This window comes from Ochotona curzoniae, unplaced genomic scaffold, assembly GCF_017591425.1.
Source record: "Ochotona curzoniae isolate NIBS_2020 unplaced genomic scaffold, NIBS_Ocur_1.0 contig_2927, whole genome shotgun sequence".
Lineage (NCBI taxonomy): Eukaryota > Metazoa > Chordata > Mammalia > Lagomorpha > Ochotonidae > Ochotona > Ochotona curzoniae.
In genome coordinates this window covers 428758-444124 of record NW_024465654.1, presented here as the reverse complement: position 1 = coordinate 444124, position 15367 = coordinate 428758, and the positions used below count along the sequence as shown (strand labels likewise).

Below are 15367 nucleotides of genomic sequence, written 5' to 3'. Positions count from 1 at the left end.
CTGCATCCCCAGGGCTGTCATTTGCACTAATCTTCTTTCCTCTCATCTTCCATCAGCTATAGGCTTATTAAAAAAATAACAAAATAAGAAAAGTTAAGGACTTCTTGGCTTAGGCTGTCCAAAATATTTAAATATGAAAGACTGCATAAGATAGTGAAATGAATGTTAAATTTGGAATCAGCAGAGTAATTCACGTGGTGTTGTCCCTTAAGCATAGCCATGTACCAGTCTTGTGGATTCCGTAAGTGGATGATGAGAGCCATCTTACCTAACTCACAGTTGTACAAACGAAATGCAAGCTTGGGAGTGCCCACTAAATCAGAAACTTTGTGAAAACAGACTTCCCTGTTTGTTCTTCTAAGACTAGCAGCAAGCATGGTGCCGGCTCACAAGAAACAGAAAAAAATGCTTGCTCTTCATCACGTGAGATGGTTTGTAGGGAAATGCTTCCATCAGCAAAGCCCCAGCTAACGCGATCGCCTCCACCTTGAGTCAAAAAAGGAAAATAAAGTGGGCAAGAAGTCTCAGGGGAAAAGAAGCCAATGATACTGGAGTCCAGAGCAAGAAGATGTGCGACAAAGTGCTTTATCTTGTCATTTCCCCCGTGTTCTATGTTTGGTGGTTGCTGAGTAACTCGGTATTTATAGGCTGTGAGTGTGGAAAGGCACCCCCTAACAAGATACCAAAGGACACTGCGTTTGCATCTCCCAGCTTTCCTACTTCACTGGTGAGAATGCAGATGGCGAATGTGACTTTCAACCTTCTTGCCTGAGGAGTGTGTTGCAACCGGGAGACAAACACACACTCACGGCTCGCAGAAGGCTAAAGAGCCAGCAAGACCTGGGTCTGGTTTTGCTTTGAATGTGTTTCCTTAAAAAGCAGAGTGACCATGAAGCAGAGATCTTCTGTTCACTAACTTACTTCTCAATAAGCTGGTACATTTAGGTTTGGACCAGGCCAAAGTCAGGAGCCCCGAACTCAATTTGGGTTTCCTATGTGGGTGGTGGGGACTCAAGTACATGAGCCATCAGTTGCTGCCTCCCAGGGTGCGCCTCAGGAGGAAGCTGGAATGGGTGACCGAGCCAGGCCTTGAACCCAGGCACTACAATATGGGATGCTGCTGGACCAAGTGATGTCCTAACTTCCAGAGACCTCTATTTTCCACTAACGCCCCTGCCGGCCCATGACTCTCATTTAAGTAATCTCTAACACTGAACGAGCAAACATTACTGTAGAACTTACTCCCCATTGTGGCTTTGAGAAAGGAATTGTGTCTTTTTAAAACTTAGTTTTAACGGCATTCTTGTGGCACAGTGAGTTATGCTACCACTTGTGATGCTGGTGTCCTGTATGGGTGCCGGTTCATCTCCCATCCAGGACTTCCAATCCAGCTTGGTGCTAGTGTGCCTGGGGAGAGCACTGGAAGAAGAGCCAAGTGTTTGGTCCTCTGTCACCAATGTGGCTGACCCAGAGGAGGCTCCTGGCTCCTTGCTTCAGCCTGACATAGTCCTGGCTGTTACGACTATCTGGATCTCTCTGGCTGTCTATCTTTTTTTCTCCATAACTCTGATTTTCAAATAAAATCAATCTTAAAAAAAAAAACCCTTATTTCCTTATTTATGAAATGAGCTTATTAGTATATTGCTCATAAAGTAATGGTGAGAACTATTTATTATAATTATGTAAATTATTGATCAGAATACAAGCATATAATAAATAGTATGTATTTATTTGATTTTTCATATAAATATTTATTTTATGATTTTTTTATTGGAAAGGCAGACACACAGAGAGGAGAGACATAAGATCTTCTGTTTTCTGGTTTACTTAAAAAATGGCCGTAATGGCCGGAGCTGAGCCAATCCGAAGCCAGGACTAGGAGCTTCTTTTGGGTCTCCCACATGGGTGCAGGCTCCCAAGGTTCTGGGCCATCCTAGACTGCTTTCCAAGGCCACAAGCAGGGAGTTGGATAGGATGTGGGGCTGCCATGATTAGAACCGTAGCCCATATGGATCCCGGTGCATACAAGGCGAGGACTTTAGCCGCTAGGCTACTGCACTGGGCCCTAAATAGCATAGCTTTTGACAGCACACATTCTAAGATCAGACCACGGAGTGTCACAGAATAAATTTGAAGAGAACCTCAGCAAAATTTGACTTCCCTGTGCTTCTGCAGCTGCTTCTATAATAGTACTAGCAATAAACAAACAAATGAAGGGGTTGATATTGTGGCATAGCAAGTTAAGCTACATCCATAGGAGTGCTGAGCCTAGTCCGTCCGTCTGTTCTACTTTTATCCAGCTTTCTGCTAATGCACCCAGAAAATCAGCAGATGGCTCAGGTGCTCGGGCCCACGTTGGAGACCCGGATGGAGCTCCTGGCTTCGAACTCTTACAGCTCTGGCTCTACGACCATTTGAGAATAAATCAGCAGATGGGAGATCTTTCTCTCTTTGTGTCTCCAGCTCTTTCTTTCTCTGCAACTCTGCTTCCAAATAAATAAAATCTTTTTTAAAAATTGATGTGAAAGCACTTCAAGTACTTGGAATGCAATGAGCAATGAGTAGCATGCAGTGTGAGGATAAACATCTGAAGAAGGGGTAAAAACATGAGTCCTTCACTTGAAGAGGCCCCTTCAAAGACATTTAACAGACAACGTGCTGTATTTGGGAAAACCAGCAAATGGGAACTAATGACCACTTATTGAACTTCCCTGCGGAGCTCCTGACATGAGTCTCAGCATCGGGTATGGTTATCTTCTCTTCCTCTTTTTTTCTCAAAAAAGAACTTACTCCGTTTTTAAAGGGTATTTGCAGATAATGATCATTATTTTCCAGACCCGGATTTTCAGAACATCACATGTGTTGGGTGTTTTCCATTTGTCTCTAAGGATGCTCTCCGTCGCAGCCTGGAGGGCCTCTGGCTTCCAGTTGGGTCAGCGCATGAGAGGCACTGGCAATATTCTGAGATAGGGTTTTTATTCCATTGATGTGCTCTGTACTATGCCTGGGTTTAATAGGCATATATATTTTACCCCAGTTTTGGCTCCTTTAACCATCCCTAAACTTTATAAACAGTCCTTTTAATGAACGCATTACTAGAGCTTACCCCTTCCGTGAGCTGTGGGTGTTCATCCATTGAGACAGTCAAACAAAGAAGAACATGACAATTCTGTGAGTTGTTGAGACTTGCAGATTCTGAGTTGCTGAGACATGACCTTTGGCTATAGGATATAGGGCTAAAAGACAAATGGTAATGAAAATATCAAATTTCTCACTATCAATGCTATAATCAAAGGATGTGGCAGAAATGGCCATCTGTCCATTGCATAATTCATGCTTCCTTTCTAAAGGAAGTTATGGAAATCTTGCTGCTCAGACAAGCATTACATTTTTCAAATTCTGGCTTTTATATCAAAATATAGGCATTATATTGCATTGATGAATATGGATGTGATGCATGTAACTTCAAGGTTATAGCTTTCAATAAGCAGGTGTGGGTATTTTTGCATTCTCTTGTCTTTTCAAGGGATAGAAGTAGGGATGCTAATATCTCACAAGCCAGAGGTAGTCCAGGTTCTATTTGGAGGATAGTTTACTTAAAGCTAAAATGTTACATCAGAAATAATTTTTCACTATGTTAAATAACTGGTATTTTGAGTTAGCATCATCTTAATGAACACTGTGTGAATTTGTTTTTAGCAATGAAATCTCTTCCCAGTTTTCTTGTTTAAGTAAACACATAATAATCTACAGTGCCCTGGTTGATCTAACATGCATTATCTTCATAACTTCATTACCTGGGCCAGTCCCATACTCCATGTCTTACACTAAATACAAGTATATATTTTGCACTTTCAATATTTTCTTACAATAGTCCCACACGATTACCTTCAACATCTATTGTCTGGGGCACAGCAGGTGAAGGCATTGTTCGTGATGCCAGCATCCAACTCCCTGCTAAGATGGCTGGGAAAGCAGTAGATGATGGCCCGGTTGCTTGGGCCTCTGCCCCCCACATGAAAGACTCATGTCTTCATGAGCTCCTGGCTTTGACCTTGTCATCTGGGGAGTGAGTTATCACATGGGAAATCTTTCACTTTATCTTCTTCTCTCTGTCATTCTTCCTTTCAAATCTATCTTTAACGTGAACCAAGCAAACCAAAACATCTGTCACCTTTTGGAAACTAGAACAATAGTCTGTGCTGTGGTTGGCTGTTCCAGAGTCAGTTTTTTTTTTTTTTTTTTTCGTTTCCCCATTTAGCAAATTGTACTTTGGCTTGAAGTCCCCAAACTTCCACTTTCTGGATGAAAAGACATCTATTCTGCTCCTTAAATCCAAACACAGTCTTCCAACACTGTGAAGAAGCAGCCGACTTCAGTTCTTTGATCAACTAGCTGCTGTGTGAACCGCTTCGCCTGTAAGGCATCTCAGACATGCATGAGGAAGAGGTGTACACCTCTCTTCAGTGGAATGACCCGCCATCAAACTCTTCCCAGAAATGCGGGTGTTTCCGCACCTGTTCAGGTAAGCAGTTCTTTTGATCTGGCCTAAGACTAAAGCACGTATGCTGCTTATTCTGTGATGAGCCGAAAGTATTTCTTCTAACCTGAGATAGTGTATTTAAGAGTATGATGACATGTATCCTAAGACACATGAAAAGAAGTGAGGAGGAAGTAATGGTAAAAAGAAAAAAAATCAATGAACTTGAAAAACATGTGCTACTTCTTTTCTGTCCTTTTGGAATAGCCAAAGAAACACTGAGTTTGTGAAAGGAGTGACAAAAAAACATAAGTTATCTTCAGTTTCGGTATAAAACACTCTGCAAATGATGTGATAATGCCAAGGAATAAGGGGGAAGAAAGAGGAGAAACTGGCAAAATCTTATTAGCTTTGAGTTGTCCACTATAGTAATCAGTTCTGTTATTTGTTATTTAACTTTCATTAATCTATTTCATTTTGCTGGAAGAAAGAGAGAGTGTGAGAAAGAGAGAGACAAAGAGAAGAGAGAGGGAAAGAGAGTATTCTTCCTTCTGCTGACTTACTCGAATGCTTGCAACAGCAGCCCCGGACAGGCCAGGGCCAGGAGCCTGGGACCTGATATCTGGATTTGCTGGGGGGCGGCAAGTGTGGGGTGGCAGGGATCCAAGATCTTGAGCTTCAGCTGTTGCCCTCCAGGGTGCACACTAGAAGTGGAACAATGACTTGAAGTGGGCACTCTGATACAGGGCACAGGCATTCCAAGCGGTAACATAACTGCTGTGCCAAATACTTGCCCTTAGTTTTATTATTTAATAGCTGTATAGCTGTATGAATTTTGTCGGTAGTATAAGAAATCACCAAGACTTAGGGGGATAGGCAAATGTGAATATTTATTATTTTATTGTTTAGAGGTCTATGGGATTTCACAGGGCTAAAACAAAAGTGCTAGCAGGGCTCTATGGGAGAATAGGTTCTAGAGAAGTATTTATTGCTTTCCCTGGCTCTTCATCCCTGCCCTCTTCCTCAGTGCCAAAAGGACAACATCATCAAGGGCTTCCTTGATCATAGTACTCTCCATCCTCCTAGCTGTCTGTGCTTCATTGGGAGGACCTAGATAATAAAGGCTAATTTCCCTGTCCCCAAATCCTTAATTTAACAACAGCTTCAAAGTAGTTTTGGGCATGTAAGGTAATATTTACAGATTTCAGGGATTTAGGCACAAGCGTTTTGGACTGGAGTCTTATGCAGTCTTAACTGCAGCACCGTAGTTTGTCCTCTAAAGATACATTTTGGACCCGGTGTCATGGCACAGTTGGCTAAAGCCTCCTCCTTTGGGGTTGAAATTCTATAAGAGCCCTGGTTTGTGTCCCAGCTGCTCCACTTTCGACTCAGCTTCCAACTGATGGCCTGGGAAAGCTGCAGAGGATGACTTGAGACCTTAGGACCCTGCACCCCTGCAGGAGACCCAGAACAAGCTCCTGGTTTCCCATCAGCTCAGTTTCTGCTGTTGCAGCCATTTGATGACTGAGCCAGTGGATGGAACATCTTTCTCTGTGTCTCTCTCTGTGTAAATACAACCTTCCAGCAAAAATAAATAAACCCTTAAAAAACGTTTGTATCTATTTTTTTCTCTGACTAGTATTAGGTATATGAGAAAAATCCACACGTTCCTGACTTTTTATTCTTGGAGAATGGATAAAGTAAATGGGAAAATTATACCAAATGCCAAACTGTATATTTAAAAGAGAATAGTTTTGAATGAACTGTGTTCAAGCGACACTGAAAAGTGGAGCAAAGTGAGGTGGTTTTCTTGCTCTCGGTAAAGAGCTTACCAGCTGTTGTCATTAACTCTCAAATGTTGCTGAAAGGAATACATACCATTATAAAGGCTGTGACACTGACACAAGGGTGAGAGGAGTCTCCTATCAAATCTGTTAATTTGGCATTTTCAATGTGTGCTAGCATGTTGGAGAGTTTAAGTGAAAGTTCCCCTTTCCTCTGCTACGAAGTTAAAAAGTCCAAGTCTCAGCTCCCAATGTTGATTCCTTCTTCCCTTCACTTTCATCTCATCACTACCTCATGCTCTTCTACTCTAACTCAATTTTAATGTCCCTATTCCATGTTTAGGAGCATGGCATGTTGTAATGGTGATTTTGTGTATTTCCTGCATGGGATTATTAGCAACATCCATCTTCTTGGGCGTCAAATGTAAGTACAAAAGTTTATCTTCCAAATAACACTCTCAGTGATTTTGAGTTGGATTAATTAATTCTGACCCAGCAATACCACTTCCAGAAGTTTCTCCTCAAGATAAACTTACATGAGGAGCAGTACGAAAAGAAAGAGAGACTAGAAGAAACCCAAATGTTCATCAATAGACGAGCTAAATAAGCAGGTTCACTGGAAGGCCTTGAAGCTGAGATGGAGGGGGAGAGGAAGGAGGATGAGGAGGAGGGGGTGGAGGGGAGGGGAGTGGGAAGGCAGGCATTCTTTACAGATCTAGAAATGTCTTTGTTACATGCTGCTTAGTTAAAAAAAATTCAAAATAACATATACACTATACCACAATTTCAGAGGGAATATTTCCTTGAATACACACAAAGAAATAACCAGAAATGAAGGCAGGAGGCATGATCTGGAGAGTAGCAATGGCGAGAACAAAAATCTCAGGTTCACTTTTTGTGGGTGACTTTGTATTTTAATGCCACGAATCTACAAAGTATTTTTTGTAATTATTTAATTTTGATAATCTTTGTGGGGGACCCGGAAGAAGCTCCTGGCTCCTGGCTTTAGATTGGCTCAGCTTTACCCATCCTTGCAGCCACTTGGGGAGTGAGCCAGCAGATGGATGGAAGATCTTTCTGTCCTTCTCTCTGTAAATCTGATCTGCCTTTCCAATTAAAAAAAAATCTTAAAAAAGTAATCAGGAACTTGTAGCTATCTTTGGTCTGTGTCAGGATCTCATGAAAGATGACTGCTGTTGTTTGAAGTGTTGCAGGTATCCAGCATGGCTATGAAGCAGCAAGAAAAACTCAACCAGCAGGACAAAGCCCTGTTAAACTTCACTCGGTGGCAAAGGAACTATGTGCTTCAGACGCGACATTGCCAGCCTTCCACGGAAACCTTTTCCAGCCCAGGTAACTGACTGAAAGCCAATTTCCAAGGTGCAGTTCCAAATGCATGTCCCTAACCCTTAATGGAGCAGTGGCATACACTTAAGTCTTTGCGAGTTTGTTGGGATTTTATAATAAGGGAGACTTAATTTTGGTACCCCTTCAGTCTTCTTTGTATTTCCCGACATGTGAGTAACAATGAGTTTCCCAAAATGAAGATATTAAAAAAAGTTCTGTTGAATGCCAAGTGAAATGTGTTATATGCAACTCATCATAAGTGTCATATTTCTTGCTCAATTTTAAGTCACTATGTGTCCTATATATAAGAGGAAAAGACATGACAGTTAATTAGCATTTGATAATACTTGCACACATGACTGAAATAATTAATTCCCCTGTAGGGAATCATATGAGAAAATACAGTTAAATATGCATCTCTATATTTTGTATCTTTGCACTAAACCAATCACTAGTAGGAAATATTTGGAAAAATTCCAGGAAAGCTCAAAAATGCAAAACCTAAAATTAGCATCTGCTGGATACTAGGCGGAATCCATGTGAAGAAAGTGGAGTGAATGCACTGTATTAAGTACTGAACGTAATTTACAGGTGATTTAAAGTATGCAGGAGGGCCTGTACCTTGGTGTAGCACACTAACCTTCTGCCTGAGGTGCTGGCATCCCATATGGGTGCTAGTTCATATCCCAGATGCTTGACTTCCAATCCAACTCCTTGCTTATGGCCTGGGAGGGCAGTAGAGGATGCCTCAAATCCTTGGGCCCCTGCATCTATGTGGGAGACCTGGAAGCAATTCCTGACACCAGGCTTCAGTTTGGTCCAGCTCTGGTCATTGGAGTCATTTGGGGAGAGGACCAATGAATGGAAGATCTCTGTCTCCTTTTTCTATAACTTTGGCTTTCAAATAAAATAAAATAAAATAAAATTTTAAAGTATGTAGAAGGATGGGTGAAGGTCATGTGCAATTAGTATGTCATTTTATTGAAGGGACAGGGGATCTTTAGATTGCATTGTTCCTGGTGGTGCTGAAAGAAAAGGTTGAGGGGCCAGCATTGTGGCACAGTGGGTTAAGTCACCACCCATGATACCAGCATCCTTGTTGTGGCTGCACCACTTCTGGTCCAGCTCCCTGCTTATGGCCTGGGAAAGCAGTGGAGGTTGGCCCCAGTGCTTGAGCACCCATGTGAGAGCACTGGATGAAGCTCCTGGCTTCTGGCTTTGGCCTTGCCCATCTCTGGCCACCAGAGCCACTTGAGGAACAAACCAGAGAATGGGAAATCCTTCTTTGTCTCTCTAACTCTGTCTTTTCCAACATTTTTTTTTTTGAAAGGCTGATGAAACTGAAACCACCTTTAAATCAATTTTACCTTAAGTCGATTCTAACAGATCTACTGCAGGTAGAACTGATGAACTCAAGCTTTCAAAGTGTCACTGCTAAGCGTTGTGTTAGATGCGCTGCTGGGGTAGACTGTTCAGCTGGCCTGGGGATGAGGCAGGATTATTGGGAGAGGTATGCTTCTAATGCTTTACAATGATGATAATAAAGTAAAATTATTCAAAGATCATTATTGCAGACCTTGTCCAGACAACTGGATTCAGAATGGAGAAAATTGTTACTATGTCTCTGATAAGTGGCAAACTTGGGATACTGGCAAAGAGGCTTGTCTGAAGGAATGTTCTAGGCTCCTCCAGATAGACAGCCAAGAAGAGAGGGTAAGTACTATTTTGTGGCCTCCCATCATTCTGGAAATACCATGTTTCTTATTAAAAGAAACTTTTATATCTTTATATCTTCCCTATAAGATAACCACCTTTATTATTTTATAATGGTAGTATATTTGTTAAAATACAGGTTTTAAAAAAGGCAAAGAAGGAGTTAGTATGGTCTGTTTAAACAGAAATACTCTTGGTTGATTATCCACACATCAAGGATGATATCTCAGTTGTCTGCCCTTAATTTAAAAGGGGGGAGGGGCAAGGAATAAAGGGAATGCCATTTTGTTTCATACTAATCCACTCTAAGAAATACACACATTGGGGCCAGGGGTATGCCACAGCAGGTGATACTGTTGCCTGTAATGTCAGTACCCCATTTAGGTGCTTGTTTGAGTCCCAGCTGCTCCCCTTCGAAAAACAGCTCCTTGCTAATGGTCCGGGCAAAGCAGCAGAAGATGGTACAAGTGTGGGAGACCCAGATGAAACCCTTAGTCCCTGGCTTTGGCCCAGCTCAGCTTCAGCTGTTTCGGTCATCTGGGGAGTAAGCCAGCAGATGAAAGATCTCTACTGGGGATTGAAGCAGCAGAGGGAACATCTCTCTGTCTCTTCCCTCTGTAATTCTTTCTAAAAAATAAATAAACCTTTAAAAGAAAAAAAAGCAATACAAGCATGATATCTGTATGCATGCTAAAAATATATTATTTTAATGCTAGAGGGAAGAATAATAGGCTATGTTAATCTTACAATCATTAAAGACAGAAATATAAAAATTGGGGTGGTGTCATGACAATGGATGAAACTGTAAATATAAATACATGCTAAGTGAAATCTGTAATGTGTCAATTGCATTATGCCCCATTTACTAATATCTTGGTAAGTGAACAGTAGGCTATTTTAACGAGTCATTCTACCTATAAGTATGTAGGAAACAGACCGCATTATTAAGCATCTCGGGCTTATAAAAAGACATCCCTGTTGTTGTCTGCGCTTAGTTGCAATTCATTTCTACAAAAATATGCAGGAAACGGAGACGATTGAAACTGAGTTATTTCAATCACGAGTTTCTGAAGTTATTTTCTATTCAGATTTGATAGTTAAAAACCAGGGATTTTCTGCTAATAAAATATACTGGCTTGTGGAATGTCTTAAACTATTTCTCATACTGAAATAACAGAGGAAAGGGTCTTCCACGTGAGCTGGGATGTTAAGAATCTTTCTGCTTCTGCTGATATGGGTTGAGTATAACAAGTATCTTGACATTTTATCCAGAAGACTCAATCTCGTCGGACTTTTTTCATACTAGATGATACCTAGTAGGTCGTACAGCAATAGGAAACAACCTACAAAATGTATCTCCACTTTTTAAAAATACCTCTTCTCTGGGTCTTGGTGTGACGGTTGGACCCTCGCCTTGCTTGTGCCAGGATCCTGTGTGGGCACCAGTTTGTGTCCCAGCTACTCCACTTCTTGTCCAGATCCCTGCTTGTGGCCTGGGAAGGCAATAAAGGATGGCCCATGGCCTTGGGAGGCCTGGAGGAAGTTCCTGGCTCCTGGCTTCGGATTGGCTTAGCTCCTCTTGTGGCCACTTGGAGAGTGAACCAGTGGCTAGAAGATATTTCTCTATATATCTCTGTAAAATTTCCTTTCCAATACAAATAGAATGGATCTTAAACAAAAGAAAAAAGAAAAATAAAAAATTTTCTCTTCTCTGTCCATCTCTTAAGCTCCCTTTAATTTCCAGCTAGGTAAAATGCCATACTTGGTATTTCTCAGTAAATAGGTAGAATGTTGAGTGTGTGTCTGCTTGCTTGTCCTTCTTAACTCACAGTTCAGGTCTTGTTTTTTTCACAGGATTTTATCATCAGCAGCTTGAGGAAGATCAGAAAGGACTATGATTACTGGGTGGGGCTGTCAAGGGATGAACTCAACAGAACTTGGCTTTGGCAGGATGGCTCCTCACCTTTCCCTTATCTGTAAGTTACATGACAAACAAACAAAACCTGGAAACATGAAAAACTTAGAAACTTTATTTTGCCTTATACCTTGGATTTCCTCTGGGAAACATAACCAATGCAATCGCATTAACTCCTGCTTGGAATGAAAGCTAATGTAGTTGACAGTAGCTAGAAAGCTTTCGATTCTTTCTCCTTCTGAGCCCTGCTTTCTCTGCCCTGGGGAAACTCACAGCACAATGTGAGAGTCTGATTGAACAATGGTATTGTCAAGTGCATTTCTTTGTGACACTTGATGTTTGAAGGATGCTGTCAGGAAAAGCTATAATAGCTAAAGCAATTTCTACATCAAGGTTTTCAGATAGAACTGGGGAGAACCGTGAGTAGTTTGAGAATTGGAAGTCAGCAGGGGAGAATGTCTGGATTGTCTGGTTGAATCTGGCTCTTCTGGTTTCCAGCCCAGCTTCCTGCTAATGCACATGATGGGAGGCCGATGGTTGTTGGTGACTCAAATACTTGTGTTCCTGACACTGTGGGGAGGCCTGAACTGGGCTTTGGGATCATGGCCTCAGCTCTGGCTTTTGCATACACTTGGGAAGTGAACCAGCTCTCTTTGCCTTTCAAAGAAAATAGGAATAAATAAATAAAGAAATCTTAGAAAGATAGTCAGGAGAGAGTGTTGAATACGGAAGCCATTTGTGTATATACGGCATTGTTTTTTTTTTTTCCTTGGGTGTTGTTCAAATTATATTAACATATTTTGTACTGAGAGAAAACAGCTGTTCTTGAAGCAGAAATGAAACCACCACAGGGGGGTGCCATAGGAGAACAAAATAAGGCAAAACTCCACACACTTTGAGAGCATCATTGTAAACCTCCAATCTAATCTTGGATATAATGACTTGCCTTTCCAGGTTGCCAGGAGAGACATCCCAATCAACCAGTCAGGTCTGTGGATACCTCAGAAATAAATCTGTTTTTTCAGCGAACTGCAGCAATTGGAAATTTTTTATCTGTGAGAAGTATGCATTAAGATCCTCCATCTGAAAGAAGTGGTTCTTAAAGTGACTACTCTGTTTTATATTGAACCAGCCATGAAAAAACCTGTTATCAAAATCTAAGAGTGAATAGAGGAGTGAAACCAGCTACTTGGGACCCAACACTTGCTCTTGCATTTGCACTTGGTGGTGTTCGTCCGTACCTTCCAGATTTCATTTGACAGCATTTCAATTACCAAGGATAAAATTGAGACAGAGCTATGGAGGACAAATTGAGGAAATTCTTTCTACTTTTTAATTTTTAAAGTCTAAATTGAGTGTAAACTCCACCTAGAAGTCTGTAAGCCATTTGAGGAGCTGGTACTGTTATAGCGGACTGGCATTTTTTCAATAAATGAATAAGTTTGGCCTTTTATGCTCATAGTCTGCCAGGTATTCCAGGCCTTATATAATTGGACTGACGGGATGGGAGAGCAGAGGTCCAGATTTCCCAGCTGGAAGGGAAGCAGGCTTCCATCTGCAGCACGTGCATCAAGACTCTCTGGGCTTTGCAGAATTCAACCGGGGGAGTGAACTGCTACAACTTCACGTAAGAGGAAGGGATGCTCAGGACATCTGTGCCAGCGTGTCCTCTGGGAAAGGGCCCGTGGGAGCGTTCTTCCTCCTCTCCTGCCTTCCCTATCACTCACAAGCTGATAGACTCACAGCGGGGACCCTCAACCGCTATACTTGTTACTTGTGACTAAATCTCTCAAAACTTCAGTTTCCTCACTGTGAGAGCAAGCAGAGAGCTTGCTTCAGAATGCTGTCTGCTGATTCAATCGTAGCTCAGTGCGAGCTGTTGAGGATGTGTTTTGCTTAGAATTGAACACTTTGTCAGTGCTTGTTATAGCTACCTGGAATAAACTGCCACTCATTTCTGGGCGGGAAGCTTATCTATATGTTGCAGGTTGAAATGATCTCTTTTTTCCTGTTCTTATTGCAAGAATATTGAGATAACAAGATCCCTGCATAACGTATCAATAACTCTGGAGACAAAATCAATTCTAAAGAAGTCCTATAAATCTATAGCCAATCTTTGCCCTGGATGTTGATGTGGACTCTGGTGTTCCTGGGAGAGTTTGTACGAAGGTACCTTGTGATCCGTAGAAAGGCAACGTTCACCATCTTCACGTTACTTTTGTACCATTTACCATTCCGGGAGCATCTTACCATAATTCAAATTCAATAGAACCTCACACAATCCTTTATTTCTCACTCATTAGATTCCCCTCTTTTCTTCCTTTTAACACAGGCTTCATGTAAATAAATAGTAAAATAAGGCCTAGTTTGCTGAGGTGCTAGAAAGCATGTGGACATAACTAAGAGTCCGTTTACTGAAGGCTCTTATACAATGGAACATGGTCCCGGAAGGAAAGGAACAGGATGTCTTTGCTTCTGCTTTTCCGTGTTCATCTTTGACCTGGAGTTTGAATGGCAGGTGTTGCGACAGAAAACATCTCCAGTCTTCCACTGAATCTGGAAAAGAAGAACAGCCAAGAAAACACAATCCAAGCTCTCTCCTGTGTTTGGCATTCGCAGCTGGCAGCTGAATACAATAACCTGCGCTGCAGGAGACACAATGGCCATTCTCAGTAGTAGAGGCTGTTTGATTCCGGGAGTCTTCAAAGTATTGTCGGGGAGCTATGTTTAGAGCAAGGATGGGAAGCCCGATAGTCCTGCTTAGGAAAAGCACGAGGAGGCTGACCCCAAACATCCCTCAGCTGATGGCACCCCGCCCCACCCGTCCGTCACACTAGAACAATAGTGGCAGCTGACATCAGGGCCTACCAATTCCCTCAGCAGTAAAACCGCCTTCCACACAGGTGCTTGGGGTGGGAGGTTTGCTCTTACTGCCCCTTTTTTAGTCCAGTACTAACTGTACTGACAGCCAACACTTTGATATACTGGAAGAACTGGATACATGAGCCAACTCCTTGAGTTAATAAAGTCAGCTTTATTAAAAATAATTATAAAATATTGCTCTACAGATGCTAAGGGGTTTTGTCTCATGACATGATTAAAGTATAACATATAGACAAAAAAAAAACTAGGATAACAATATTGATAGGACAATAACAAATAGTATTTGAGTGAAAAAAAATCAACTCTTACAGTGACCCTTCCTGTGTACTTTAAATCAGGTGATGTTGACTCTTGGATTCTGTGACACTACGTGAATCCCCAGTAGAGTGCTTGATTCCCAAATGTTAAGGGTGGCTCTGATGCAATCTGATAGATTCTTGGACCTAGTTCATAATCTGCTGGCATTCCCCGCCATGAGAGCTCCCCATTAGCTTCCTCACACTTCCTGCCATTACAGGGCCTATGACCTGCTTCCTGTTGATAAGTCCTTCGAGCTAGTTCAATATCCTCAGGAAAAGAAATAGCTCATTGTGTCCCCTGGGGAAATCGGCTCTACCAGGAAAGGCTGGTGCCTCTTCCAACTTGTCCTTAGAAAATCACATTGTCAGAATCAACTGGTGTTTATTTTTTTTTTTTAAATTACAACAGCATTAACACAATATTACTGCTCCCCACCCCCAAAGATTTAGCTAACTATCTGAAAAGGTACAGTTACTGAGAGAGGGAGAGGTAGAAGGATCTTTTGTCCATTAGTTCACTCCCCCAAATGCCGTAACAGTTGAGGCTGGGCCAAGCACAAGTCGGGAGCTTCTTCTGGGTCTCCCAGGTGGGTGTGAGGCCCCAAGCACTTGGGCCACAGTCCACAGCTTTCCCAGGTGCGTTAGCAGGGAGTTGGCTCTGAAGTCGAGCAGCGAGAACCCACATTGGCACCTCTCTGGGTGACCTAACCCACTAAGCCACAATGCCAGCCCTTGATTATTTTCTATTCTTAAATTTTCAAAAATTTGTTTGCAGAGAAACTACTGAGCTTTACTCATTTTCTGTTCTGAAATGTGTGCTCAATGCTGCTTAACAATATTTTGAATTTTGTTACACAAAGGAATGAGGGAAAGAGGAAGAGAAATAAGCTCAAGACAAGGAAGCATATTGAAGGCTTACTTTTTTTTTTTAAACTTTCTAAAGTGA

At 41.8% G+C, this 15367-nt stretch overlaps 1 protein-coding gene across 1 annotated transcript; it reads left to right on the top strand.

Annotated features, from left to right (window-relative positions):
* The first annotated feature begins 4376 nt into the window (after positions 1 to 4376).
* Positions 4377 to 12772, top strand: CLEC9A (C-type lectin domain containing 9A). Its single transcript, XM_040978988.1, has 6 exons — positions 4377 to 4525; positions 6608 to 6688; positions 7471 to 7617; positions 9173 to 9324; positions 11179 to 11300; positions 12194 to 12772. Exons 1-6 carry the CDS (start codon positions 4435 to 4437, stop codon positions 12324 to 12326), a joined length of 726 nt encoding a protein of 241 aa, XP_040834922.1. The 5' UTR covers positions 4377 to 4434; the 3' UTR covers positions 12327 to 12772.
* Positions 12773 to 15367: the final 2595 nt, after the last annotated feature.

Coding starts and splice junctions, on each gene's coding strand:
- CLEC9A (XM_040978988.1), top strand. CDS start 4,435: ATGCATGAGGAAGAGGTGTACACCTCTCTTCAGTGGAATGACCCGCCA. Junction 9,325..11,178: donor TAGACAGCCAAGAAGAGAGG/GTAAGTACTATT, acceptor TTTTTTTCACAG/GATTTTATCATCAGCAGCTT. Junction 11,301..12,193: donor TCCTCACCTTTCCCTTATCT/GTAAGTTACATG, acceptor TTGCCTTTCCAG/GTTGCCAGGAGAGACATCCC.